This window comes from Musa acuminata, chromosome BXJ3-6 (assembly GCF_036884655.1).
Source record: "Musa acuminata AAA Group cultivar baxijiao chromosome BXJ3-6, Cavendish_Baxijiao_AAA, whole genome shotgun sequence".
Taxonomy (NCBI): domain Eukaryota; kingdom Viridiplantae; phylum Streptophyta; class Magnoliopsida; order Zingiberales; family Musaceae; genus Musa; species Musa acuminata.
The window spans coordinates 29,889,891-29,917,795 of NC_088354.1; the positions used below are offsets into that span (position 1 = coordinate 29,889,891).

The following is a 27,905-nucleotide window of genomic DNA, read 5'->3' on the forward strand; positions in this document are numbered from 1 at the left end:
CAGAGATTCGAGGCAGACCTTATCCCAAGAGGCCTCAGGATCGAGCAAGTTGGCGAGTTTAGACGTAAGGGCGTGGCCGTTCTGTTGCTGCTGCGATCGCGCCTTTACTGATTTGGTCTTCTTTATGTTCGAATCCGAGCGCTTCTTGCTGAGGTCTCGTTGCAGCTCCGCTTGGATCTCAAGGGATCGCAAGATTTCTAGGGCTTGGCCTGGTTTGGAGAGATCGATCGACTACTGGCCTTTGGGAGCGGATGTTAACGCGGAAAGATTCGAGTAATAATGTGATGACAATAACATATATATATATATATATATATATATATATATATATATATATATATATATATATATATACACACTAAATTGTACAAGGGAATATTTTAATCGATGATCTCAATCCAACCATCGAGAATTTACCACCAGCATCAATACCTGGCAAATAGTCGATAATTTCAATTGAACCTAAGAACGAAGGTTCTCATTACAGAATCTAGAAATGTACCAAAGCTATACGATATCGCAGCCGGGAGATCTTCGGGGCTACCTTCACCTTCATTACTAGGCAAAAAGCATCAGACAAAGTAATCACCTCCTCATACACTACTGAACTGCAGCAACAAAAAATCTATCAACTGTAACCAACTAACCGTTTAACATTACGATCTTAATAACATTGAAGGGAACCCATGACTACAATTTACATTTGTCTGTAACCCTCTTTTCATGTCTATTGAACCAGATAAACACGGCCATAAACCCAACGTCTGCCCGGTGTCGAGAAGGTTTCCTATATTAGAACGACAAGAACTAGTTAGCAAAGTCAAATGGTACAATTTTGATTCTGGAGCAAATTTACCATCAGATTCCGCAACTGACACTTATTATCTTAGGGAGGAAGAAAAGAAAATGTCATGTTCTGAGAAAAAATATATCAATTTGATAGGAAATGGACAATCCAGCATCTTTTACTTTCATATGGAGGATGAGAATGGAGTAAACATTTAGGAAACATAAATGAGATTGATAGCAGCTACACAGTGTACATTTCTTGCCAAGCAAACCATCCTCTTTTGCTTGTTTTGTCTACGACCCGCATCAACATCAGTTTACACTTGTAACATTTAGCTTCTTTTTTTTGTCTTTCTCTCTGTCTCTCTCTTTCTTTAGTGCTTCATGATGCCATCCTACAGTTTTGTATGCTCTTAGGTGCTTTATCATATTTTAAATTTCCTTCCAATGTCAGGTAATTTATTACTCTTGTCTTCTGAGAATCACCATCCTAGGGACTCAATATAATCAGATCAAGTTTTTCTCCTTCTAATGGGTGCTCACCTAATATTTTGCCACTTTTATCTTTGTTGACAAATATAGTTTATAAATTTTATTTTATCATATTTATTAATATCAATAATTATATGCAGTCAAATGATTTATATATATATATATATATATATATATATATATATATATATATATATATATATATATATATATATATATATATATATATATATATTCTCAAATAATACCACATGGTGTATGAAACATGAAATATACATATATGTAATTATATACCTCCACCTTTGTTCTAAACTCCAAGGTGCACTCGCACACGTGGCATTCTGCACGATGAGGATGTCTATATGAAGTTTTGGATTTGACAAAAGCAAAGACCTGCAAGATGACAATTTTGATATATCATCACCGTAGCTTTTTGCATTGGCAGAAAATATTTATTGTAAATAGTTTCATTAAAGATATATCCAGAGTAGTCAACCTCCTCCCCACAGTTTGGGCATGAACCTTTTAGCGCTACCAATTCTTTCCTCCAAAGGCCTTGCAGTGCTTGGACTGTAAAGTAGAAAACAATGATCATATTAGCTAAATTTTGATGGAAACTTGTCTGCTGGAGCAGTTAACTTATCTATGCCAATAATGTAACATGATGCAAAATCTCAGAGATATCAAGACATAAAAAGAAGTTTGCTGAAACCTTGGCATTAACTACGGATGTGTGTTTTTGGATCTAAGAAGATAGGTAATCATTTTGTGCTTCTAGGGAATTCAATATGAAGCACAGGAAATAAACGTCCTAATGACAATGGGCGTCAAGTTCCTCCCGTTTTCATATATCTGCTATGAAACTAGAAAATCACAAATAAAAAACTGAAAGTTATCACATCAACTAAACAATTGAAAATGATTTTGCTCCTGAAAATTGAACACGATGGAAGCAAAGAAAGAGAATATATTGCTCAGACAATTTTAAAAAGAAATTCATATTCTGAAAATTGAATTAATCAGGGTGTACCAAGTTGTTGCATCTACAATTGGAATCTGATAAAGGATTGTAGCATTCAAAATTGGATGTAAATCTAAAATTTTCATATGAAGGTTAGATATCAGATTTATGTCATCTTTTTATTTTGTATAGATCCACGAATCTATATCCACCTGTCACTAGATCCAAAATTGAAGGATTGATACTCAAAGTCCAGAAATGATTATCAGGTTATCGAGCTACATCGACATCCCTATTTGTAAGCAGTCACAATGGTTCTAACAAGTATGCAATATGAGTCTAAACTCTGGCAACCATCAACATAGTACAGTAGGTGCATCATAACTTACCAGAAGCAGATGCAATAGGATAACCAATCAGACAACCGAGTCCCATGATCAGAAAGCCATTGACCATCATAAACAATTCAAATGGTGATCTACCACCATAAAAGAAATATCTCAAGTTGAAAATATCACTGAGAGCCAGACTGAGGCTATAGATGGTAGGCACAAGAATTGCAGATGTCCCAAATGCAAGCAGCAACATCCATACACTTGCTAGAGCAAAAGCTTGTGAAGGATCTTCCTGTCTACACCCAGGTCATATCAAAACCTCAAACAGGTAGAATGACAGTGTCGGAAGAGTAAAAATAAAAATAATCCATTTGTGTATATGTAAGGAAAAACTTCAAATGAAGTTACCTCAGCATCTGAATAGGTTGAATGTTGTCTTAGGCTGCACCGAGGATACTTAACAACAGACTTTGATCCATACAACCGCAGCTTCAACTGTAAAACATAATGAGGATAACATCTATGAAAAAGAATGGCATGTAGGAAAGAGGGTTTCTTTGGTCATACCTCAACTTTATCGAACATGTCATCAACAATCAAAGGATTACCACTATAATACGAATCCCTTGCCTACGATAAACAAACAAGCATGAAACATACAAATGCATTAGATATCCTAAATTCAAGATATTGAGGGTATTTCACAAATGGATAAATAATTAAATGCCCTTGGAAACCATAATCAAGTGATTTGTGTGATGTTCCACATGATCAATTGACAAAGTACCACCAGATGACTACTAAATTCTCAAACTTAGTTATATTCTAGTTCATGAATAGTATATGCCTCATTTTCTGGTTGGCCGAATTTATTATGTAAATTAACATATACAAGCTTAAAAACATCCTCTCATGTGTATTGTCAAAAAAGTATGTAGAAGTGAATTTAGATGAAAATGTGTGAAGGGAGAGATCACATGCATGTGCAACCCTTTCTCAAATAATAGTAAGAATATACTACTAGCCTAAGATCAAACCAAATAGAAAAATTAAAAACCAAAGCAGCAGGTAAAAAAAACTATATTGAGCTTCTTAAAAAGAAAAACACTTGCAAGATCTTAAACTACTCTTTGACTTAAGCTCTATAGGCCTAAGCACATAGACTTGAATGAATCTACACATGTAAATGCCATCTATTTATAAGTGTAGAATAATAATTTAAACCAAGAGACCCTTATCTCTAAAACTTTATTTAATCAACTTATTTAAAAGATAAAAGATAACAATATAAAATCTTCCAAAAGACATACTTTAAAGTATACTTTTGAAGATAAGTCCCAACTTGCTTCAAAAATCTTTAAACAGTCCTTTAGAGAGAGATTTGGTAAAGATATATGCGACATTATCTTTGCTCTTGATCTCTATGACCTCAATGACACCTTGAAGCACCTTTTCCTGGATGAAATAATATTCAATTTCAATATGTTTGGTTCTTACATGACAAATTAGATTTGTAGTCAATTTTAAGACACTTTGATTATCAATCTGCAAAATAATTAGTTTGTTAATTTGATAGCAAACGTCCTCGATTAAATGCCTTAACCAGATACATTTTTGAGTAATAAGTGAGGAAGCCTTGTATTCTGCTACGGTTGTAGAAAGATAAACTAATTGTTGTTTCTTACTACACCATGAGATACAAGCATAACCATATAAAAAGACATAGTCAGAAGTGGATCTACGATTATCTAAATCACCTCCCAGATCAGCATCTGCAGAACCATGTAATTCAAGATGTATGTCATTCTTATAGAACGATCCCAAATCAAGGGTAGAATTCACATATTTTAAAATTCTCTTTGCTGCATCAAGTTGTGACTTCTTTGGAGATTGCACAAAATGATTTACAAGACTAATTGAAAATATAATATCTAGTCTTGTAATTGTTAAGTAGATGAGACTACCAATAAAAGTCTAAAAAGATCGAGGGTAAGAAAGAAGCTTGCCATCATTACAACTTAGCTTTATATTTGCATCAAGTGGAGTAGCAACCTTTTTACTTTTGTTAATTCTAAATCTTTCAATAATTTTCTTTGCATAGCTTGTTTGAGAGATAAATATATCTTCTTTTGTATTCATTACCTCCCAAACCAAGAAAAATATTAAACTCTCCCAAGACTTTCATTTCTAACAGGAGAAAACGATCATCAAGAACTTTAAAACCTCTATTTTGTTATTACCAGTGATAATCATATCATCCACATATGGAAGAACAATAATATGTAGGCTTCCATGCTTTTTAATAAATAAGCTAGGATCTAAATAAAAAGAAAAATAATCATAGAAATATAAGTATTAAGCAATTTTTTTTATCTTAGGAGCTTGCTTTAACCCATAGAGGGTCTTCTTGAGCTTGCAAACATAATTTGGTTTGTAAATAAAAATATACTCCAGTGGTTGTTTCATATAAATATCCTTGTCAATTTCACCATATAAGAAGGCATTTTCCATATCAAGTTGTCAAAGTTTCCATCTAAGATTAGCTGCCAGAGCAATCACCATTTTGATAGATATCATCATGTCACAGAACTAAAGGTTTTCTTATAATCTTCTTCATATTTTTAAGAAAACCCCCATGCAACAAGTCTTGCTTTATAGCGATCTATACTTCCATCTGACTTACGTTTCACCTGGTAAACTCATTTGCAAGTAATTAGATCTACATCTACAAGCTTTAGCATAAGAACCCAAGTTTCATTTTTATGAATAATCTTCATTTCTTCTTTCATGGCATCCTCTAACTCTTTAACACCTTTGGCTTTAATCAAAACAAGTAAGCTTAGGATTATCAATTGATTCAGAAAAGAAACAGTAATATATGCTAAGATTGTTTCCATCTTTGTAACGTGTTAGTTTGATAATTATTCTTTTTTATCTTCTCAACATTGGAATTTCTTCTTCATAAAAATCATTACTTTCCTTGTCACTTTGCTCTACCATTGCTGACGAAGAAATAATAAAAATAGATATAGATAAGGAAGAAGAAGAGTCAAAATTCATAGGAATACTATATGACAAAGGAAACTCAACCACAAGTCTTAAACATATATCATTTTCACTGTTGTGATTGATATTGTAAAAAAAAACTGCTTGTAAAAGATAATAAGAAGAAACATCATCAAACATAATATCTCGAGATACCACATACCTATGTGTTTGTGAATCCATGCATTTCCAATCATTCTTCTTTTTATCATAACCAATAAAGATGCATTTTTTTGGCTATAGCATCAAACTTCTCTTTAAGTCTGGTATGTGGACATTAACACGAAGAACCAAATACTCTGAAATGTTTAACATCTGATTACTCCTCAAACATAAGCTCATACGGAGATTTTAGATTGATTAGACTAAGAGGAGTTCGATTAATAACATAAATTGTGCATGTCATACCTTTGACCCAGAAGGCCTTGGGTAAATTCTTTGCATGAAGCCAACACTTACAAGTCTCCATGAGATGTTAACTCTTCCGTTCTATCACACTATTTTCTTGTGGAATATTTACACATGTGAGTTCCCTTTTATGTCATTATTTACAAAAGGAGAAAATCTATTATAAGTGACCTCCTGGCTATTATCGGTGTGTAACCTTTTAATTTTCCTTTCAAGAACACTTTCAATTGTTAACTTAGATTTTTAAAATTTTGAAAAACTTCTAATTTTTTCTTCACAAAGTAGACCCAAGTGAACCTCGTAAAATCATTAATAAAGAGAAGTATATAGCGAGAACTTGAATAAGATGGAGTTAGAAAAGGACCCATTAAATTGTTATGAATAAGCTCTAAGAAAAATTTGAATCTTGAAAGTGATATATCAAAAGGTTGCTTGTGTGCTTTGTCATATTAACAACCTTAGAAACTTCATTACTACTAAAAGTAGTAAGATTGAAAAGACTATTAACTACATTTTTCTGTATTATAATCTTTAATTTAAGAAAATTTATATGACCATGTCTGGCATGCCAGATTGATGCATCATCATTTTCACTCATCCTATCAAAATAAAAGTTAGATGCTGACAAAATATATAAATCTTTGATCCTTTTACCAATATATACTACATCTGCATTTAATTTTTTTATATTATGAAGAAACTTGATTTCATTAGAGCTCAAAAGAACATAATTTCTAGAATCAACTAAATTTGCAACAAAAAAAAGATTTTTCTTCATACCTGAAATATAGTACACACTCTTCAATATAATAGGATCATTATATTTATCTGAGATTATGACGGTGCCTTCCTTCTCCACTTGATGAACAGTGTTGTCTGCCATGATAATTACATCATTACCTTCACATTGACGAAGATTGATGAATTTGGTACTATCACCAGTGAGATGATGACCAAGGTTCGCAATACCGTACCGTACCGGTGTTTCGACCTGGGCTTGGTACCAGTACAGTAAGGTATACCGAGCGGTATACTCAGGTGTGCCGAGTACTGTAGCTATGCTACAGTGCTACAGTGTACTGCTACAGTGCACTCGGACTGGTAACAGGAAGTCCACGTACCGACAACCTGTCGGACCGGTACGTACCGCACGTACCGGGCGGTATAGTTCGATACTGCAGACCATGATGATGGCCATATCCTGAATCAACTATCTAATCATGCTCGAAGGTGATAAATGTCATGGCTTCAACAGTTTCAACCATAAAAGATTTGCCCCAATCTTCATCAGTAGTATTAGAACAATCTTCTTTATTTGTAATATTTCCTCTTTTAATCTTAACATGATAATTTTTCTTGTTATGGCCTAACTTGCCACACCTATAACACTTGGTTTTTTTTCGATTTACACTATTGTTCGAAGAAGACTCTGATTTACCGTTAGCATCATCCTTATTCTCTTTATCTTTATCATTACCTATTTTTTATTTGTAAAAAGGACATCTATATCTCCCCCTGAAGTATAAACTCTCATCATTTGACAAGCTAAGGATTCTTGAGAAAGTAAGAAGATTTTTCAACTCTACTACGGATGGTTGTTGAGCCCATCCATGAATAGATATAACATAAAGAATTTATTCTTTTCAAAGACTATGAATAAGATAACGTTTCATTTGTACACTATAAATAGGCTCATCCGGATCTAAGAGTGATATCTTTGAACATAAAGTTTTAATCTTTAAAAAATATTAAGAAATTGAGATATCATTTTAGATAGTGATTGTTAAATCATTCTCTAAATACTAAAGCCAAACCATATTCTTTTTGTTGAGCAATGCATCTAGAATTATCCAAATCTCTAAAGCTGATTTGCAACCAATAATGTGTTCAAAGGGACAATGAGAAATAGATCTCTTCAACACAAATTCAGCTTTTGCATTTAATATCCTCCATCTCTTTATGGCGTCTCTATCTATAGCATTTGGTGCTGTTGTTACATTGCCACCAATCGCATCCCATATATCTTTTACCCCTGTGAGATAGGACTTCAAACAAGTCTTCTAGATCTTGTAGTTAGACTGATTGAAAAGTTCAATATCAAACCCACAAACTCGACTATTGTAATCCATAGGCGAAAAATGATATCTTCTTCACCAAAGAGATTTTGAAATACAGATTACCACTCTTGTAGCTCTGACATTGTGTGAAGAAAAGGAGAGATCACATGCAAATGCAACCCTTTCTCAAATAATAGTAACAAGGTACTACCAGCCAAAGATCAAACTAAATAGAAGAAGAAATCAAGACGGAAGTAAAAAAGAAAAAGTTATATTGAACTTCTCAAAATGAAAAACAGTTGCAGGATCTTAAACTACTCTTTGACTTAAGCCCTATAGGCCTAAACACTTAGACTTGAATGGATCTATACATGTAAATATCAATAACAATTTAAACCAGGAGATCTCTAAAATTTTATTTAATCAACTTATGTAAACGATAAAAGATAACAATCTAAAATCTTCTAAAAGATATACTTAAAATCTTAATAAAATATACAATCCCTTATACATCTAGTTACATATAATATTCAAATTAATTAGCTCGATGCTCAGAATATATTTAAGCTGAAGTAGAATAAGACCTGCTTACGTGACGGGTTTCACAATGTAAAACAGTGCTTCCAAAAATTGACACCGTATTCCCTCCGTAGCAACATTTTAATACTAAAAAAAAGGACGTTCCTTTTAATTATATGAAAAGAAAGCAACAATAAATACAAAAAAAAAGAAGACCATGATAAATTGTCGAAGGTGTGGTGAAGAAATTACAAACAAATTAGGAACACGAACAATAACCAAGGAGATGTGATATAATTGTGCTACCTCCAACTCACAAAAAGGGGCTGTAAGCAAATTAAGAAGGAACGGAAATAGCACCTGCTGATAGAGGGCTTCGAGCATCTCCTTACTGGCCGTCTCGACGGGGCCCACGTAGAGGCAGCAGGGGCCCTGCGCCGTGAAGGCGAGGGCGAGAGGCCACTGGCCCCGGCGTCGATCGGTTCGTGGACGGAGCCGAGAGTCCGAGGAGAAGAAGCGGCGCGCTTGGCGGCGGGCACATAGTGCGGGAGCCGCCACCGCCGCGGTGAACGAGGAGGAGGAGGAAGGCGGCGGCATCAGGCCGCGTTGGCGGTCTCGTGGAGTGAGAGGCCCACAAACGCACGGTTCGTGCGAAGTCGTTTAATACCGTGGGGCGGCAGCCGCTCGTTTCGCCTCGCTGCTTTCTTCCACGGCTTTACCACCAGAAACGGAACGTGGCGGCATCATCTTCCGTTTTGGAGCCTTCCGCCTTCGCTTGCCGTGGGCGCCACAGTTCCCACCGAATCCAACGGACACGAAATAATACTTTCTTTTAATGTTTTTCTTTCCATGTAATATTCGTATAATAATGAGAGCAGTAGGTAATTACAAATCTCAAATCCTAACCACCAGCATTACTAATCTCAACTATAAAAATCAATATGACTGACTGGAATGGACGTCGTAGGTAATTACAATCATTTTAAAGCAAATGCGGCGACAAAAAAAATCTCCAGGAAATATATTGGTGTTGGTAAGCTGTGAGTCTGAGAGGGACACGATCGTCAAAGTCATTTGCACTCATCCACAATAAGTATTAGTCACCACCAAAAATGTCACGATAATAATAATAATAATAATAATAATAATATTATTATTATTATTATTATTATTTTGTTGATCTTTATAGAAAGAATGTAGGCTCATATTGCGCGTTGTTAGAAGCAAGGATTTAAGATTAAAAATCCAATACTGGTTTTGGCAACTGGTCAGAAAGATAAGGCACTGGTAGGGTGCTCTACCAACCTGTAAAGCTCTGTATCAACAGTAAAAATAGTAAATAAATAAAAATTGACCCTTGGTTGGATTGAAAACTTTGGTTAGAAGCCATCTAATAAATGACACATTGTAGGCAACAACAGAGGACAGAAACTACATCTTTTTCATATTTATTAACCAATTAATCAGCATATTCAACTGGCTATAAAAAATCTTAGAAACACAATAACTACCAAAGTCTAGAAGTACTGTTCTTAGCATCCAACAGAGTTCTCAACTTTTCATTCTCTTCAACTATTCTTGGGGAATGATCTCAACTTTTCATTTCTGATCATAACATAAACGTTTAATGTTTATAAATACTTTTAACAAGACAAATAAAAAAGGAACAAAAAAAAAACCTAGTTTTCAAGAGTTGAATGGAAGGTAAAAAATGTCAACTTATTCAAAATGTTCATAAAAAACAATTTTCACCAAAAGACAAAATGCAGTTGTAACTCATGACACTATGCAGGGTGTTGACCAAGTGAGGTTGAACCCTTGTGGGTTGCAGTGATATCTACGTGCCTGCAATTTTTTTTATAAACGTTATTAGATAGTATCATGAGTTAGATGCTAGGACGATATGCTCCATCACTCTAGGTAGAACACCATTACTGGGTGGAGGGAAAGTGAAGTCTCATCTCAAGAGCATCATAGACAAACACAAAGACCGTTGAATCTTGAATATTGATGATGAAATCAATTGATATGTTTATGATCTGATATGCATTTTGAGTGGCGTAGGAAGCTTCGATTAGGGAGAGACAATTAAAGTAGAAAGAATCATGTTGAGCCGGAGTGAAACATGTCAGAAGATTGGACGTCGAGTTGGAGGATCGGTCGACGTATCGACAGAAGGCCTCGGGCCATGGGATCATGCATCGGGCCAAGAAGAGCAAAAATTACGCCAAAGAAATCGAAGTTGTAGAGGTCAGCTAGCTGATTGGGCAATAGGTCGTAAGAGAGTACGATGCACCAAAGAATCGGATGAGGCGTCGATGAACCAATGACATACCGGATAATATTTGATTTAACTTTGTAATAATTATCTAGATCGAAGTAGTTTTTAAGCGTAATTAGGTTGGAATTAGGCCAACTCAATTAAGGGCCAATTGGGCCTAAGTTTGGGCTGTGTTGGGCCAAGTGAAAGGCCTAAACAGTAACCCAATAGGTAAAACCATCGGTGGTACAGTCTCCGAGACTATGTCAGATGGTGGTATCGCTAGTCTGGACGGTGGTGTTAGGATCAAGAGCGACACTAAGAGGGTGGGTGAATTAGTGCAACGGAAAAATTACCCGTTTCAAAAGTCTTCGTTTCGATTAAACTCGATTTTGACAAAATCGTTTCGTAAAGATTTTAACTTAAAAGCATATGGGAGCATAGAGAAACCAGTAAAAAGGTAAAGTAGCTTGAAAGAAAGGTAAATTACTCAAGACGAAATGCAAACTAGAATTTAGAGTGGTTCAGTCGTTGTGACCTACATCCACTTTTGGATTCCTCCTCCGTCGAGGTCATCGGCATCCACTAATGACCTTCCTTTAATAGGTGAAAACCAACAACCTTTTACAGTACTTTCTCCTTTTCACATGTTTAGGAGATAACCCTCACAAGTCTCACACCTCTCTTGAATAATCTCAACACTTAGAAAGGGAGGAGGAGGATCTAGCACTTTTACAACTCTTTAACACTTCAAAGATTCAAGATTATACCAATACTTTCGTGCCCTTTCATGTAGAAAAGAGTGGGGTATTTATAGGCCTAAATGACTTCTGAATTGGAGCCAAAAAGTGTCACTTCCCCGATTTTTGGTGTATTACCGGTACCACTGCCCGACACCTGACACTGGGCGGTACGATCATGTTAGAACCTTTGCAGATTCTAAACTTGGGGTTGATTTCTTTAGGGGATCGACCTCCTTGGAACTCTATAGGGGTTCCTCCCTCCAAGTTGCTGCTCAAAGGCTGCAGAAAAGATTCATCTATTGCTTATCAAAAGAGAAGAAATACATGGATATTTATAGGGCTTCTAAACCCTAACTCCTAATAGGACTCCTACTCAAGACTCATACTTCTAACCAACTCCTAATAGGACTCCTACTCAAGACTCCTATTCCTTTACAACTCCTAATTCTTCTCTAAGAAACAACCTCCTAACCCTAGCCGGCCTCTTCACCTCTTTAATAGGGGTCGGCTTAGGTAGGTTTTACATGAATGTCCCTCTCAATTAGGACTCTCCTAGCTAGAGTCCTAACATACCCGCCCTCTTCCTAACAGATCTGCTCTCTTCAAATCAACCTTGTCCTCAAGGCTGACGATTCATGAATTCTGAGAATTTGATCTTCAAGTCATCATAGTTCTCCCAAGTGACATCTTCTGTTGGTAGGTTCGCCCACTGTATTAGCACTTTAGTAGTGAGTTGTCATCGTTGAGTCACGATCCGTCGATCAATAATGGCACTTAGCTGGGTCTGGAGTTCTCCTTGGGTAGTCATACTTAGTGGGTGGCTTTGGGCTATCTCCAAGCACCTATTTACAACTTCTATCTGGCCATCAGTTTGTGGGTGATATGTACTCCTTTTCAATTTAGTACCCTACATATGGAATAACTTTGTCCAAAATCTGCTCGTGAAGATGCAAGTAGAATTTGTCACAAGCACAATGTGTCCCTTATAGTGTAATTCTTTTGAGTCCCAATTATAATGAGCCACGGAGCTTGGTACTTCCTCTAATTTTTTATGATCTTACTGGTCTCTGAATCTTCTTACCATTCCATCTTAATATCCTCAAGGAAGTCACTAGTCGAAAGTGAAATGACCAAAATTTCAACTTGCTTAGGTAACTGTAAAAGCACATCTGCAACAACATTCTCTTTCCCATTTTTGTAAGTTATTTCATAATCATATCCAAGAACCTTTGTTACCCATTTTTGTTGCTCGGGGAAAGATATCTTCTGCTCCAAGAGATATTTTAGGCTTTTATGGTCGGTCTTGATTTGAAAGCATCGCCTGATCAAGTACGATCTCCATCTCGTTGCTGCGTGCACAATGGCGAGTATCTCCTTATCATATGTTAATATGTTTTGATAGGGGGGAGACAATGCCTTGCTAATATATATGAGTGGTTGACCATCTTGCATGAGAACGTCTCCCATTCTGTCTCCAGATGCATCGGCCTCAATGATGAAGGGTCGGTTGAAATCTAGTAACGCTAGCACCGGCGTCGTCGTCATGGCTGCCTTAAGTTTGTCGAAGGAAGCGGAGGCTCTGTCCAACCATTGGAAGACATCTTTTTCCAGTAAGGAAGTAAGTGGTGTATTGATCTTTCCATAGTTTTTCATGAACTTGGGGTAGTAGCCTGTTAAACCCAGAAAGCTATGTAGCAATTTTATGTTTCTCGGGGTCGGCCAGTTTTGCATTGCTCCAATTTTGAAGGGGTCCACTGCCACACCTTCCTCTGATATGATATGCCCAAAATATTCCACCTTCTGTTGAAGAAAGCAAAAATTCGTAGTGGTTGTTGTGTGTTCAAAAGGTGGTTTTCGGTATGTCTTCTTCACACGCTCGTATTTGATGATACCCGGATCAAAGGTCCAGTTTTGTAAAGATTTGTGCTCCCTTTCATCTACTATTGGAATAAGGTATTTGTCCTTGATGGTTATACCATTGAGAGCTCGGTAATCAACACATATTCGCCTTGTTCCATCCTTCTTGCGTACAAGTAGCACCGGTGAAGAGTAGAGGTTGCAACTTGGCCGGATAACTCCTGTTACGAGCATCTCTTTTACAATCCTTTCTATTTCATCCTTCTAGAAATGTGGATACTGATATGGTTGAGCATTTGCTGAAGATTTGCCGGGAAGGATCATTATACAATGATCATGCCGACGGGTAAGAGGTAGGTTGCGCGGTTCGTCAAATATATTTGAAAATTCAGCAAGCAAAGGAAGTAGACTTGGATCTTCAAATTCTGTTGGCTCTCCCTTAGTTTGCTGCTCAAGTTGTACCAAAAAGCCGCTGCATGCTTTTTGCAAAACCTTCTCCATTTGTTATGTGCAAATCATTGTTATGTCGCCCCTACGTTTCCCGTGCAATGTCACATGTTTCTCCTTACTGTAAAATTTCATAATTAGTTTCATAAAATTCTAGGAAATATCACCTAATGTCGTCAACCATTTAATTCTGAGCATGGCCTCATGATTGTTAAGAGGGAGAAGGAAGAAATCTGCAATTATCTCTTGGTCCTACAGCAATAGTTTCTCCTGCGGGCGCCTACGATCACAATTCAAAATCCGTCCGTCGGTGACCTTAACATCAAACCTGTAGTGATTCTCGATAGGTAATGCTATCCGAACAGCAAGCTTACTATTTATGAAGTTAGTAGTACTGCCCGTGTCGATGAGAACAGTGATCGGTTGTTGTTTGAGAAGGCCTCCAACTTTCATCGTTTGCGGGTTTGAGTAGCCGGCTAGTGCGTGTACTGTAACGTCAGTCGGTTGTGGCTCTTCTTTCGCATCTTCTTTATATTCAAGGTTCTCTTCTGAATGTTCAATGACCTCTTCTTCTATTGGTTCAATCATAAGAAGTCTCTCTTTCATCGTTTGTGGGTTTGAGTAGCCAGCTAGTGTGTGTACTATAACGTCGGTCGGTTGTGGCTCTTCTTCCGCATCTTCTTCATTATGTTTAAAGCTCTCTTTTGAATGCTCAATGACCTCTTCTTCTTCTGGTTCAATCAAAAGAAGTCTCCCTTTTCTACAGCAATGCTTGTAACTCCACGGCTCATCGCAATGCCAACATAACCGCTTCGCAGATTGCTCCCGAAGCTCTTCTCTTGTCAACTTCTTTGGTGTAGGGACTCGATCGACGGTAGGGGGGGCTGAGAGCTTCAGTATTTCTGGTTGAGGAGCAACTCTAGTCCTCCAGGCTTCATGATTCAATCGCTTCTCTTGATGTCGTGCGAAAGAGATGGCTGTCATAAGCGTGTACGGTTGTCGTGCTTTAACTTCTCCCTGGATCTCTAGCTTCAAGCCCTCAATGAAGGTTGTCAATAGCTATTTTTGAGACCAATCATGAGTTTGATTAGATAACCTTTCAAACCTGGTTTGGTACTCCTGAATGGTGGAGGTTTGTCGGATCTTTGCTAATTGTCCATCAATATTCTCGTAATTGGTTGGTCTAAAGCGGATCAGCAATCCTTCTTTGAATTGTCGCCATAAAAGGACTCCATAAGTGTGTTCAAACTAGTCAAACCATTATATGGCATCCCCTTCAAGATGTATAGCTGCAATTTTTACCATAGATGCGTCCGCGGTTTTGTGGTAACAAAAATATCGCTCCGCACGCGAAATCCAACCAATCGAGTCTCCTTCTTCCCATCTAGGGAAGTCCACCCTCATGCGTGGATAGTTGGGATCGATCATAGAACCTCCCCTCTTTTGGAAGTCATCTCTTTGGGCTTGGTGCGATTGGGCAGAGCTCTCTCCTTGATGTGATTTCTTCGGGCTTAGTGGTCGGCCTAATCTGAGTTCAGTAAAGAGTGTCTGAATCGTATTCTCCATTCGTGCCTCAAAGGCTTCGAATTTAGTATTGATTGCCTCCTCTGATGCCATAGTATATGCCTCCAAATCTATGATGTTATGATCTCTCTTTTGTTGTCGGGTTAAAGGCGTGTATAGGTTGAGAGAGGTGATGGTCGAAAGGGTTGGTGGATTGGTAGATGTAGGCTGCGGTTTAGGCTTGTTTTGTGGCTGTTTTGGGTACAGTTTGAGGGTGTGATTTAGTGGAGTTTTATGGTTGTGGATGAAAGTTTTGGATCTATGGTAGGTGGTAGCAAAGGTTTGATAGAAATAAGTGAAAGTTACAGCAAGTATGTGCTGTCTTGTAAGAGTAGAATTGTTGTCGAAGAAACAACGGTTTCTCGACGTAATTTCCACCAAAAACTTGAGAGAATTGAGGAGGGAATTGATAGCAAAATCACATTTTATATGACAGCAAGGATGCATAATTTAATTAAGAAAATTTCGGCAGTATAACAGCAAGGAAATTGGTGCAAGTTGCGATTACAGAATTCTCGTCGAAAAATTTCAACGGTTTACGACGAAAATTTACAGTAACACAAAATCATTTTTAGAGATAAATTTCTCAATAGATCAATCTTAGATGGAAGCCAAGATGATCTATGAAGTGTATAAGAAATTTCATTCAAAAAAGATTGTAAATAGATGGGTTAAGGCAACAATATGCGGTTGAAATTTTCTGCAGCATAGATTTTCAAGTGTAGCAGATTGGACATAAAAGATCAGTAGTTTATATTGAGAATTTTTCGATGAAACCAAAGGAAAATATACTGCTAGGAAGTGTCAAAGATGTCATAAAAATTTTGTAGAAATTTGGATAGAAAAAGCACAGTAGCAAGATCAAACAGATGGTGCTATGCGGTTGGAATTCTACAATGTATCTTTTGTCATAGAGATGAAAACTTTGTGACAAAAAGTTTATGCAGCAATATAGGAATAATTTTTTTTTTTTGGATTTTCGAATAAGGATAACTAAATTGCAGCAGCAGTAAGGTAGGAAACCAGAACCTGTTGCAATTCACGGGGAGATCAAAGGATGATCCACGGTGGTAGAGATGATGGTGGAATACGGCGATGATCTTTTAAGCAATTGTGGGAATTGCTTTGGATGGTTGTGGAGGGTTGATAGATAGCTGTGGAAGGGCAGTGAGACACCAAGAACGTTGCTCTGATACCAGGTGTTAGAACCCTTGTAGATTCTAAACTTAGGGTTGATCTCTTTAGGGGTTCGGCCTCCTTGGAACTCTATAGGGGTTCCTCCCTCCAAGTTGCTGCTCAAAGGCTACAGAAAAGATTCATCTATTGCTTATCAAAAGAGGAGAAATACATGGCTATTTATAGGGCTTTTAAACCCTAACTCCTAATAGGACTCCTATTCAAGACTCCTACTTCTAACCAACTCCTAATATGACTCATACTCAAGACTCATATTCCTTTACAACTTCTAATTCTTCTCCAAGAAACAACCTCCTAACCCTAGCCGGCCTCTTCACCTCTTTAATAGGGGTCAGCTTAGGTAGGTTTTACATGAATGTCCCTCTCAATTAGGACTCTCCTAGCTAGAGTCCTAACAGATCGCCTGATAGAGCTCCGAGATCGAGCTCTGGTGGTACCACCGCCTGACAAGGGTGGTACTACCGCTAGCAGCATTAATTGCTGATAGTACCACCACCCAGAACACTTGGGAGACCGAGTCCCAAGCGGTGCCACCGTTGGCCGTGATTTCAGGTGCCGAATGGGCTGTTTAATCCGACCCAATTTAGCCTTGTTAAGGGCCCAATAGGCCCCTAACTAAGTTAGTGGGATCATCTCCCAATCCTAACTCAATCTATTATCTAACTATAATAATTAAGATATTTAACAAAGCATTCTAGTTCTAGTACATCAATTGTTCTTCCGGCAATCTTTCGGCGAACTTCCGACAATCTCTCGGCAATATTACGGCGGACTTCGGTAAGCTCCTGGACTTCACGATGATCTTCTTGGCGAGTTCTGATGAGCTTCTTTGGTAAGCTCCTGGACTTCTTGGTTGGTTCCGGTAGAACTTCTAACGAACTCTTGAACTCTCAATGAAATCTCGATCTTGACTGTGGCACAACACCTGCTTTATGTCTTACTACTGTCGTAGTTAATCCTGCACACTTTTCTCAACATATAGATTAAATCAAATAATTTACCAATTGATTTCATCATCAAAATCCAAGATTCAATAGGTGGTACCACCCAGACTCAGTCTTTGAGACTATTAGGCGGTGGTACCGGTAGACTAGGCGGTGGTATCGCCTAATATCAGTGCTACAAGCGGTGGTACCACCAGTACCTCAAAAATCAAGGATGAGACACTTTTAGGCTCCAAGTTTGAATCCACTTGAGGCCTATAAATACTCCTCTCATCCCTGGTTAACATACACAAACAAAAGAAACTTAAAAGTGGGAAAACATTGTAGCAATCAATTGAAAAATCCCCTCCTCTAGCTCTAAGTTTAGAATTCTGTTTAAGGAGGAGTGAGTACTTGTAAAAGGTTGTCTCCTAAACATGTGAAAAGGAGAAGATGGGTGTAAAAGGGTAGTTGATCTTCGCCTGTTGAAAGAAGATCACTAGTAGAAGCCGATGGCCTCGAGTGAAGAGCAATTGAGAGTGGCTGTAGGTCATGATACATTTCCTTCATGCTTTTACCTTATATTGCAAACTAAATTCTTACTTTCACTACGCTTCCGTATGCTTTCAAGTTAAGCATCTTTCTTATACGAGTTTTTATCATATGAAGATTTTTGACTCAACGTAATTTTACCGCTGCACTAATTCACCCTTGCCACCCCAAGTACCGACTCAATCCTAACAGTTGGTATCAGAGCCACATTTTTCTTATTTGGTTTAACATCTAAGAGAAATGGCTCTTTTTAGCTTTCAGGAGGGTCACTCTATCATTCGTCCTCCTATGTTCAATGGGACAGACTACACTTATTAGAAAACTTGGATGAGAGTTTTTTTGCTTTCGTTGAATCTCGATTTATGGAATATTATCGAAAATAGATTTCAAAAGTCTTATCTTCCAATGAATGATTGGAATGGTTTGGAGAAGAATACTCTCTTTGAACGCTAAAACTATGAATGTTTTATTTTGCACCTTAGACAAAAATGAATTTAATCGGGTTTCTATTTGTGAAACTATGTATGATATTTGGCACACTCTTGAAATCACATACGAAGACACTAGTAGAGTTAAAGATTCTAAGATAAATCTTTTGATGCATGATTTTGAGTTATTTTATATGAAACTAAGTGAAATCATTGGAGACGTGTATACTCATTTTACGAATGTCATAAATAATTTAAAAAGTCTTAGTAAAAGTTTTTCTAATTTTAAACTCGTTAACAAGATATTAATATCTCTTTCTAAAAATTGGGAATCGAAAGTAATAGATTGAAGAAGTTATTGAGTTTTTGATGACCTATCAAATGACGTACAAGACACATGATGAACTTGATGAATTTGAGAACAACCTTCCAAAAAAAGGAAGGATTTGACAATTCAAACAATAGAATACCACTTAGTGATAACTCAAGTGATGATGATGATGACTTTGAACTTCTCACTATAAAATTTAAAAAGTTCATAAAATAAGAATTAAAGAATAAAAATAAACTTAAAAAGAAGTTGCCAAAGAAGAAGAAATATTTTAAGGTGGTTTGGGACGAATCGTGCTCATCCAATAATGAGAAGCAAACTAACAAAGATAATGTGACGAACTACACCTTAATGGTTTTCGACGACGAGATAACTAAAACCCATTTACTTTATTTTGAAATTACTTATGTCTTTTCATGAGTTATTTTTAATTTAGTTAGTAAAAATAAATAAATAAATTGTAAAAAAAATAAATAAAAGGGGATCATGCTTTTCTTTCTAGTGATTTTGAAGAATTAAAAATTTGATCATGACAATTGCATCTCTTAATAATAAAGGAACAAAATATTAGATTTAAATCTAATGCTTGTATACGTATTAAGACTAATCTGATATATGTTATAAGAAACAATTATATGTATCTTAATGATTTTGGATTACTTTTCGATTTTAAACATAATGGATGGTTTTCATGCGAAAAACTTGAGCATACTTATATGAAATCAATCACATAAAATGAAACACATAAAAAGAAAAATATATTATCATTGGAATCAAATTGATAAATCAAATCGCTCGTTTAAAAAAGCCTTATGTTTAATGAGTTATATTTTTTGTCATGATGATTTTGATGATGAAATTTGTTTTTCGATTTTAATCAATAATGCATGGATTTGGCATAAAAGAAAAGGGCATGCATGTATGAAATCAATCACATAAGTTGAAACAAAAAAGAAGAAAACATGTTTCTTTAAAATTTCTCAATCCCTACCTTATCGAGTTTTCAAAAAGAAAGATTGATGAATCTATTTGTATCATTTTTATAAATCTCTTGGACTATGAAAATAATTTTGATGATTTAAATTTCAATGACTTTTATCCAAATCTTTCACATATTCTTGAGATTAATGAATCAAAATCTTATATCTCCTATGTTTCTTCTTGTCATTTACTAAAGAGGAGAATTTTCTATATAAATCATGAATTTTTTGAAATTATTATTAATTTTTTTATTTGAGACATTATGCATGAATCAAGTTCTCATATGAATCTATCTATGTTGCCTTCATTGAATTTTCCGAAAAATGATTTTAATGATGATTTTGGATCCATTTTCATATGATTAATGAGATGATATATCCAACTAAATCATTTATCATATTTACGACTTTTGATATATTTAACATGAAACATCTTTCTTGATGCACGTATGATTCACTCTTTTAAGAAAATATTTATCAAATCGTGATAAGTTGAGATTTTCTTTATATGAATCAAGATTTTTTATTATTCTCCTATGATTCTACTTGCTATATATTAAAGAGAAGCTTTATTGAAGTTATGATCTTGATTTCTCGCAATTATAATTTGAATTTTGTATTGAATGAATCAAGATTGTTTTTTATTTAAAAGGAGATTTGTCGAAATAATCTATGGTCTTTTGGTATTCATGACTTGATCTTTTATTTTTGATGATTGAAACATTGATGTAAATCTATCCTTGTTATTTATTTTTGTCATAATTTAAAATTTTATGTAAAGAAAAAATAATTATAATATTGTATTCTTCCTTCTTTATGATAATGACAAAGGGGCAGAAAGAATTGCTAGCTCAAGATGCAAAATTTGAAAACTTGCGTATTGCAAAAGGAAGAAAAACTTGCTAGCTTGCTCGTCTCAAAAGATGTAAAAATTTTACCAACTTTCATATGTGAAAAAACTTGCTAACTTGCATGTTGTAAAATAATGTAAAATTTTGCTAGCTTGCGCGTTGCAAAAGAAGCAAAAAATTGCTAACTCCAATATTGCAAAGGAAGCAAAAATTGCTAGCTTGCACTTCTTAAAAGAGAAGAACTCACTAGCTTACATGTCCTAAAGTGATGGGAAAGTTACTAAATTCCTAAGGTTATACCTCTAAAACATTGATAGTTGCACTTCTCCTTTTTGTTGATGACAAGGGGGGAGAATGTATAATGATGATCATGCGTGATATGATATATTTTTATATTTTGAAATATTACATAATTTTCTGAATTTCAAGAGTTCTATCAATATAGCATATTGATAGGGGGAGTTTAGTTTAAACTCCGTCATCAATTGATTGTCATCATAAAAAAGGGGGAGATTGTTGAATCTTAGATTTTGATAATAAAATCAATTGATGAGTTTGTGATCTAATATGTATTTTGAGTGATATAGGATTAGCTTCGATTAAGGAGAGGTAACTTGATTGAAGCAAGAGGAATCGAACGTTGGGCCGGAGTTGAACATGTCAGGATATTGGATGTCGGGTCAGAGGATTGGTCGACATATCGACAGAAGGACTTCGTACCATGAGTTCGGGCATCGGGCCAAAGGATCGGACATTACGTCAAGGAGATCGGAAGTTGCGGGAGCCAACATGCCGATTGGGCAAAACGCTGAAGAGAACGATGCGCCGAATGATCGAATGAAGCGTTAGAAGAACTAATGACATGTCAGACAACATATGATTCATGCTTTGTAATAATTTTTCTAGCTTGAGTTAGTTTAGCTCTAATTGAGTCTGTATTGGGGTGAAACAATGTCAACTCAATTATAGGTCAATTAGGCCTGAATCAGAGCTGAATTTGGCCTATTATTTGGTCCATTCAGTATCTTATAGCAAGGTTTGATGGTGGTACCACCCAGACTAGGCGATGGTACCACCCAGACACATTCTTCAAGATTATGTCAGGTGGTGGTATTGTCCAAACGTAGTCTCTCAAGCTGTGTCAGGCAATGGTACCAGTAGAATGGGTGGTAGTACCACTAAGTATCAGTATGTTATGTGGTAGTATTATCAGATTGGGTGGTGGTACCACCTAGTGTCAGACTAGCAAGCGGTGGTACCACCCAGTATTAGCGGTGGTATTGCCAGTACCCTAAAAACCTGAGATGAGATCATTTTGGCTCCAAATTTAAATCCATTTGGGGCCTATAAAAATCCTACTCATCCCTGCTCGGTAAATACATCAACTGAGAGCAAAAAAGAAGGAAAACACTATTGTAATATTATTAGAACTCCTCTCAAGCTCTAAGTGTTAGGTGAAGTTTAAGAGAGGGATGAGTGATTGTAAAGGTTATCTCATAAACCTATGAAAAAGAGAAAAAGGGTGTAAAAGGGTAGTTGGTCTTTGCCCATTGAAGGAAGATCGTTAGTGGATGCCCCTGGCCTCGACGGAAAAGGAATCGGGAGTGGACGTATGTCACGACGACCGAACCACTATAAAACTTGGTTTGCATTTCCTTCCTACTTTTTCTTTATATTACAAACTGATTTCTCAATCTCGCTATGCTTTCGTACGCTATCAAGTTAATATCTTTCCGATACGAGCTTTTATCATACGAAGATTTTCGACTCGACATAATTTTTACGTACGCACTAATTCACCCCACCCCACCCCCCACCCCCTCCCCTCCTATTAGTGCTGACTTGATCGTATCACATACAAGCTAGTAAGTTTTTCATATATAAAAGTTAGCAAAATTTTTGCATCTATTGAGATGTGCAAGATAGCATATTTTTGTATCTTCTTGAAATGTGCAAGCTAGCAAACTTTGCTTCTCTTTTGAGATGAGCAAGATAGCAACTTTAGCAAGTTTTACATCATACAAGCTAGTAAATTTTATATCATTTTACAACATGCAACTAGCAAATTTCACATCATTTTAGAATATACAAGCTAGCAAGTTTTCTTCTCTTTGAAATGTGCAAGCTAGCAAGTTTTCTCCTTGAAATGTATAAGCTAATAATTCTTTCTCCTCTTTGTCATTGTAAACAAGAAAGAAGAAGAAGGGAATTATATATAGTGCAATTCATTTCCCTTTACATCAATGCTCTACTTATAACATAAGGTTTACAACCATAAATACAAAGGAATTATTAAAATCATGCCATGAAAGATAATATCAAAGATCATGTGAATACCAAAAGACATGATTTATTTTAATAAATATCCTCTTAAACAATCAAAAAGAAATCTTAGGAGATCAAATAATAAAGAAAATCTTAAGTCATGAATTTCAAAAATGATATTCTCTTTAGTAAATAGTGAATAGAATCATAGGATATCTAATAAGAGATCTTGATTCACATAAAATAAATCTCAAATCATTAATGTCAAGAATCAAGATTTGTTTGGATAAATCTTCTCTTAGAAGATAAAATCATACGAGAACGAAGTGATTCATATCAAATACATCTCATGTCGAATAAATCTAATGTTTGGGTAAATGTGAAAACAAATTGTCAAATCCAAAATCATCAAAATCACTTTTCTTTCATAAGAAAATTTTATTAGAAGTAACGTAGATTGATTCCTATAAGATTAAAAGTAGTTAAAGTTCTTTAGTTCCAAATTTTATAATTGATTTCATGCTCTAGTCTTCCATACAAAAGCCATGCATCATTATTTAAAATAAAAAAGTAATATAGAAATTATAAAGATATGTGTTATTGTTTCTTAAAACATACATAAGTTTAATCTTATTAGGTGTATAGGCATTAGATTTAAATATAATATTTTGTTCCTTTGTCATAAAATATGCAATTGTCATGATCTTTTTTTTAAAAAAAAAATTACTAGAAAGAGAAGCATGATCCCCCCCTTTTTTTATATTTTATATATTAATTTAAAAACAACTCATGAAATACATCATTTCATAGTAAAGTAAAAGGGTTTTGGTTGAATCACTTACCTCGTTGTCGAAAGCCACCAAGGCATAGTTCGCCACTTCTTCTTTGTCGGTTTGCTCCTCGTCTTCGGATGCACTCGAATCGTCCCATGTCGTCTTGAGTGCTTTCTTCTTCTTTTGTAGCTTCTTCTTCACTTGTGAACATTCGCTTTTAAAGTGCCCTAGTAAATTACATTTATAGCAAGTTATTTTATCTTTTTTAAGTTAATTTTTATTTTTTGATTTTTGTTTTATGAACTTTTTAAATTTACTTATGAGGAGTTCTATGCCATCATCACTCGAGCTTTGAGTGATCTTCTTTTGTTTTAAGTGACAAGTCCTTTCTGTTCTTTGGAAGGTTGTTCTCAAGTTTATCATGTGCAATACATGTCATTTTGTATATCATTAAAGACCCGATAAGTTCTTTAAACTGAAAGTTATTTAGATCATTTACTTCTTGTATTATCGTTACTTTAGGATCCTAACTTTTTGGAAGGGATCTTAATATCTTGTTAACAAGTTCAAAATTAGAAAAACTTTTACTAAGTACTTTTAAACCATTAATGACATCCATAAAACGGGTGTACATGTCTCAAATGGTTTCGCTTGGTTCCATTCAAAATAATTCAAAATTATACATCAAAAGATTAATTTTTGATTCTTTAACCCTACTTATGCTTGTAGAATCTTGGATTTTGATGATGAAACCAATTGATAGTGTTTATGATTTGATTTATGTTTTGAGTGACGTAGAAAGCTTCGATCAATGAGAGACAATTAAAGCAGGAAGAATCATGTTGGGCTAGAGTGGGACATGTAAACCGATTTATAGTGGTTCGATCATCGTGATATACATCCACTCTTGATTCCTCTTCACTCAAGGCCACCGGCTTCCACTACCAGTCTTCCTTCAATGGGTGAAGACCAACTATCCTTTTACACTCTTTCTCATTTTTACTAGTTTAAAATACAACCGTTACAAGCCTCCCACCTCTCTTGAATGATCTCAAAACTAGAAAGCAAGGAGGAGAGCACTTAGTAATTTTACAACCCAGAATAACAACCCCTTTCTGTTCTAATTCGTTGCTCCTCCATGTAGGAATAGCTAAGGTATTTATAGATCCTAAATAGCTTCAAAATTAGAGCCAGAAAAGGTCTCATCCTGGGTTTCCCGGGTCCTAGCGATACCCCCGCTTGTGTTGGGCGGTACTATCACCTGCAACATTGACACTAGGTGGTACCACCACCTAGTCTGGCGGTACCACCGCTAATATCCTCTAACGTTAGGCGATACCACCGCTTAACATTGGGAAGTACCACCACCTAGTCTGGCGATACTATCGCCTGACATAGTCTCCTTAGAGGAGACTGAGCCTCTAACGATGCCACCACCTAACCCAACTTTTGGGTCACTGAATGTGCATTTCTCTTGGCCCAAAACAATCCTAATTTAGGCTCAGTTGGCCTTTAATTGAGTTAGCTTAATTTTGTTAGAAACCAACCCAATTACAACTAAAACTATTTTAATCTAGACAATTATTACAAAGCATTAATCATATGTTGTCCGGCATGCCATTGGTTCATCGGCGCTTCGTCCAATCCTTCGGCGCTTCGTCCAATCCTTCGGCGCATCGTCCTCTTTTATGGTCTTTTACCCAATCGGCATATTGACCTCCGTAACTCCGATCTCCTTGGCATAATGTCCGCTCTTCTAGGCCCGATGCCCGAACTCATGGCACAAAGCCTTCTGTCGACACGTCGACCTTCCTCCGGTCCAACGTCCCATCTTTTGACATGTTCCACTCCAACCCAACATTGATTTTTCCTACTTTAATTGTTTCTTCACGATCAAAGCTATTCCTGCGTCACTCAAAATACATATTAAATCATAAATGCTATCAATTGGTTTCACCAACAAAATCCGAGATTCAATAGGAGGCGGCTAGTCTCATAGTTGCTCGAGTGGGGACACTAGGGATACAATGCAGGTGCTCATTGAAGAATGAGTTCACTTATTGATCCGCTTATGGAATGCTGGATGATTGATGATACCTCATTGTCAGACAGTGATTCCATCATCCCAATGGTGTATCTGATCCTTAGACTTGAGACACAAAGAATATTTTGTATGAGTACTCCACTCTTTGATATCAGACTTATAAGTCTAGAAGTTCTAGATCTGACACAATTGGTCATCGGAAGTGACAATCAACCTTATGAGGGCTATTGAGTGTCGATAGAGGATCATCCGCTCTTGATGTCCTGAGAGGAATATCTCATATGTTCTTACTCGAACAAATCCCTAGCCAGGTCATTCGGATTCAGAGAGAAAAAATTCTTCGGGAGAATCCGATTAGAGCGAGATTCAAGTAGAAATTATATGGGCTTGATAGCACCATGCCCGGTATACGATCTTTGGGATATTAGATAGATGAGGAACTATAGGTACAATGGTAACCGAGGACAAATATATCAAAAGGATTGAATTCCCCTATATCGTTTGGGGACTGCGACGTAGTGGCCTAGTACGTTCATAGTCGATGAGTCAAGTGAATTATTATGAAGATAATAATTCACAGAACCAAAAGGAGTTCTGACAAGTATAACTCAAAGCCAGCTCGATATTGAGCCTAGAGGGTCACACACATATGGTAGGTGTTACGACAAGTACAGGTTCAGATATGAGATATCTGTTGGAGCTCCTATCTTATTGGATATTCAATAAATCCTAAATTATTGGATCCTGTGGATGAGATTCAATAAGAGCTAATGAGAGATTATTTGAGAGAGATCCACTAATCTAAGAGGCTTGGGTAGTTAGATGGAGATCTGGTACCTAATAGGGCATGATCCATTAGGGTTAGTTGACAAGGGACCTCTATAAATAGGAGGGAACCAAATGGTCATAGGCTAGGCCTTTTTTGCTATCATCTCCTATTCTCCTCTCCCCTTCTCTCAACCAGCAGCCCCTATTTAGGGCATGTGGAGATTTGGGCAGCAATTTGATGAGTGTTTTCGTAGCTCCTACCGTGTGGATCACCACTAGAAATGAGGACAGTTGACTTCCTTTATCCTCTCCCATAGTTCTTCAAGAATTTAGGGATATACGATCTCTCTATGTAACACAACTATCTCACACGTGGTTTTCAGTTTCACGAGTTTCTGTACACCAATCTTTGCATGACGATAAAACTTTTTTTATAAAAATCTAATATTTTTCTTTTTATTCTTCCGCTGCGCATGTGATATCTCCCATAAATTTCCCTACAGAAAAGGCCCAAACAACCTACCACTAGTTTACTCGTGTGGGTAAGAGTCCAAAGGGTAGCTCGGGGTGGTTACAAATCACCTCTCCTACTAAATATTCATCGAAATATTTCACAAAAGCCCAAAGGCAACTTGGGGTAGTTATATATCACCTCCCCTACGAAAAATTCGACCCGCGGTAGAAGATTCGCTATAATAGAGACACAAAGCCAAATGTGCCCGAGATGCATGAGTCGGAAAAACTTGACTTGTAGTAGAAGATCCAGTATGGAGGAGGCACAAAACCAAACCTGCTCAAGACACGTGAGTCAAGAAAACTCGACCCATGCCAAGATCGATCTACTATGATGAAAGCTCAAGGCCAAATACGCTCAAGCCACGTAAGTCGAGAAAACCCGAGCCACATGAAGAGAAATCTACTATAGTAAAGGCTCAAGGCTAAATGTGCTCGAGACGTGTGAGTCGAAAACGTAACCTGCGTCAAGAGAAATCTACTATGGCAAAAACATAAGCCCGACTTACCTGAAACATCTAAATCGAGAAAACCCGACCCGTAAGACGAGATCCCGAACACTCCTATATCAAACGAACTAATTTGAACCCTTCTTATAAAAGCCCTGAAGCTTACCTTGGGAGGGGGGAGGGAACAAAATGATAGGAAATATACAATCGACCAGTCATCGCTTGCCACGCAAGTGTCACATAAGACCTGTGTGAGGAAAAGACCTAGATAGCTTGCCACCTACTTGCCCATGTGGATAGGAGTGTAAGGGGCAGCTCAAGACCATTACAAATTACCTCTTATGAATGTTCATGG

The 27,905-nt window shown here is 36.5% G+C and overlaps 1 protein-coding gene across 6 annotated transcripts; it reads right to left on the reverse strand.

The window, feature by feature from the left end:
* Positions 1 to 429: 429 nt before the first annotated feature.
* LOC135585157 (PGR5-like protein 1B, chloroplastic) lies at positions 430 to 9,321 on the reverse strand. Of its 6 annotated transcripts, none has more exons than XM_065157076.1 (8): positions 8,967 to 9,321; positions 3,145 to 3,207; positions 2,986 to 3,072; positions 2,632 to 2,869; positions 1,778 to 1,851; positions 1,582 to 1,674; positions 702 to 787; positions 430 to 608 (listed from the first exon to the last, which is right to left on the reverse strand). In XM_065157076.1, the coding sequence occupies exons 1-7, from the start codon at positions 9,201 to 9,203 to the stop codon at positions 728 to 730; spliced, it is 852 nt and encodes a 283-aa protein (XP_065013148.1). In that variant the 5' UTR covers positions 9,204 to 9,321; the 3' UTR covers positions 430 to 608; positions 702 to 727. The 6 variants fall into 6 exon arrangements, with proteins under 6 accessions (XP_065013148.1, XP_065013146.1, XP_065013150.1 ...); XM_065157074.1 differs by having other exon boundaries at positions 1,576 to 1,674; positions 8,967 to 9,320; XM_065157078.1 differs by adding an exon at positions 3,888 to 4,032 and having other exon boundaries at positions 430 to 787; positions 1,576 to 1,674; positions 8,967 to 9,105.
* Positions 9,322 to 27,905: the final 18,584 nt, after the last annotated feature.

What these genes read in the sequence shown, in the direction of transcription:
- LOC135585157 (XM_065157074.1), bottom strand. Translation starts at nt 9,203, where the DNA reads ATGCCGCCGCCTTCCTCCTCCTCCTCGTTCACCGCGGCGGTGGCGGCT. An exon ending in GCCCAAACTGTGGGGAGGAG is followed by an intron (nt 1,675 to 1,777) that starts GTTGACTACTCT and finishes GTCATCTTGCAG; the next exon opens with GTCTTTGCTTTTGTCAAATC. An exon ending in AGTTTAGAACAAAGGTGGAG is followed by an intron (nt 788 to 1,575) that starts GTATATAATTAC and finishes GTTCTAATATAG; the next exon opens with GAAACCTTCTCGACACCGGG.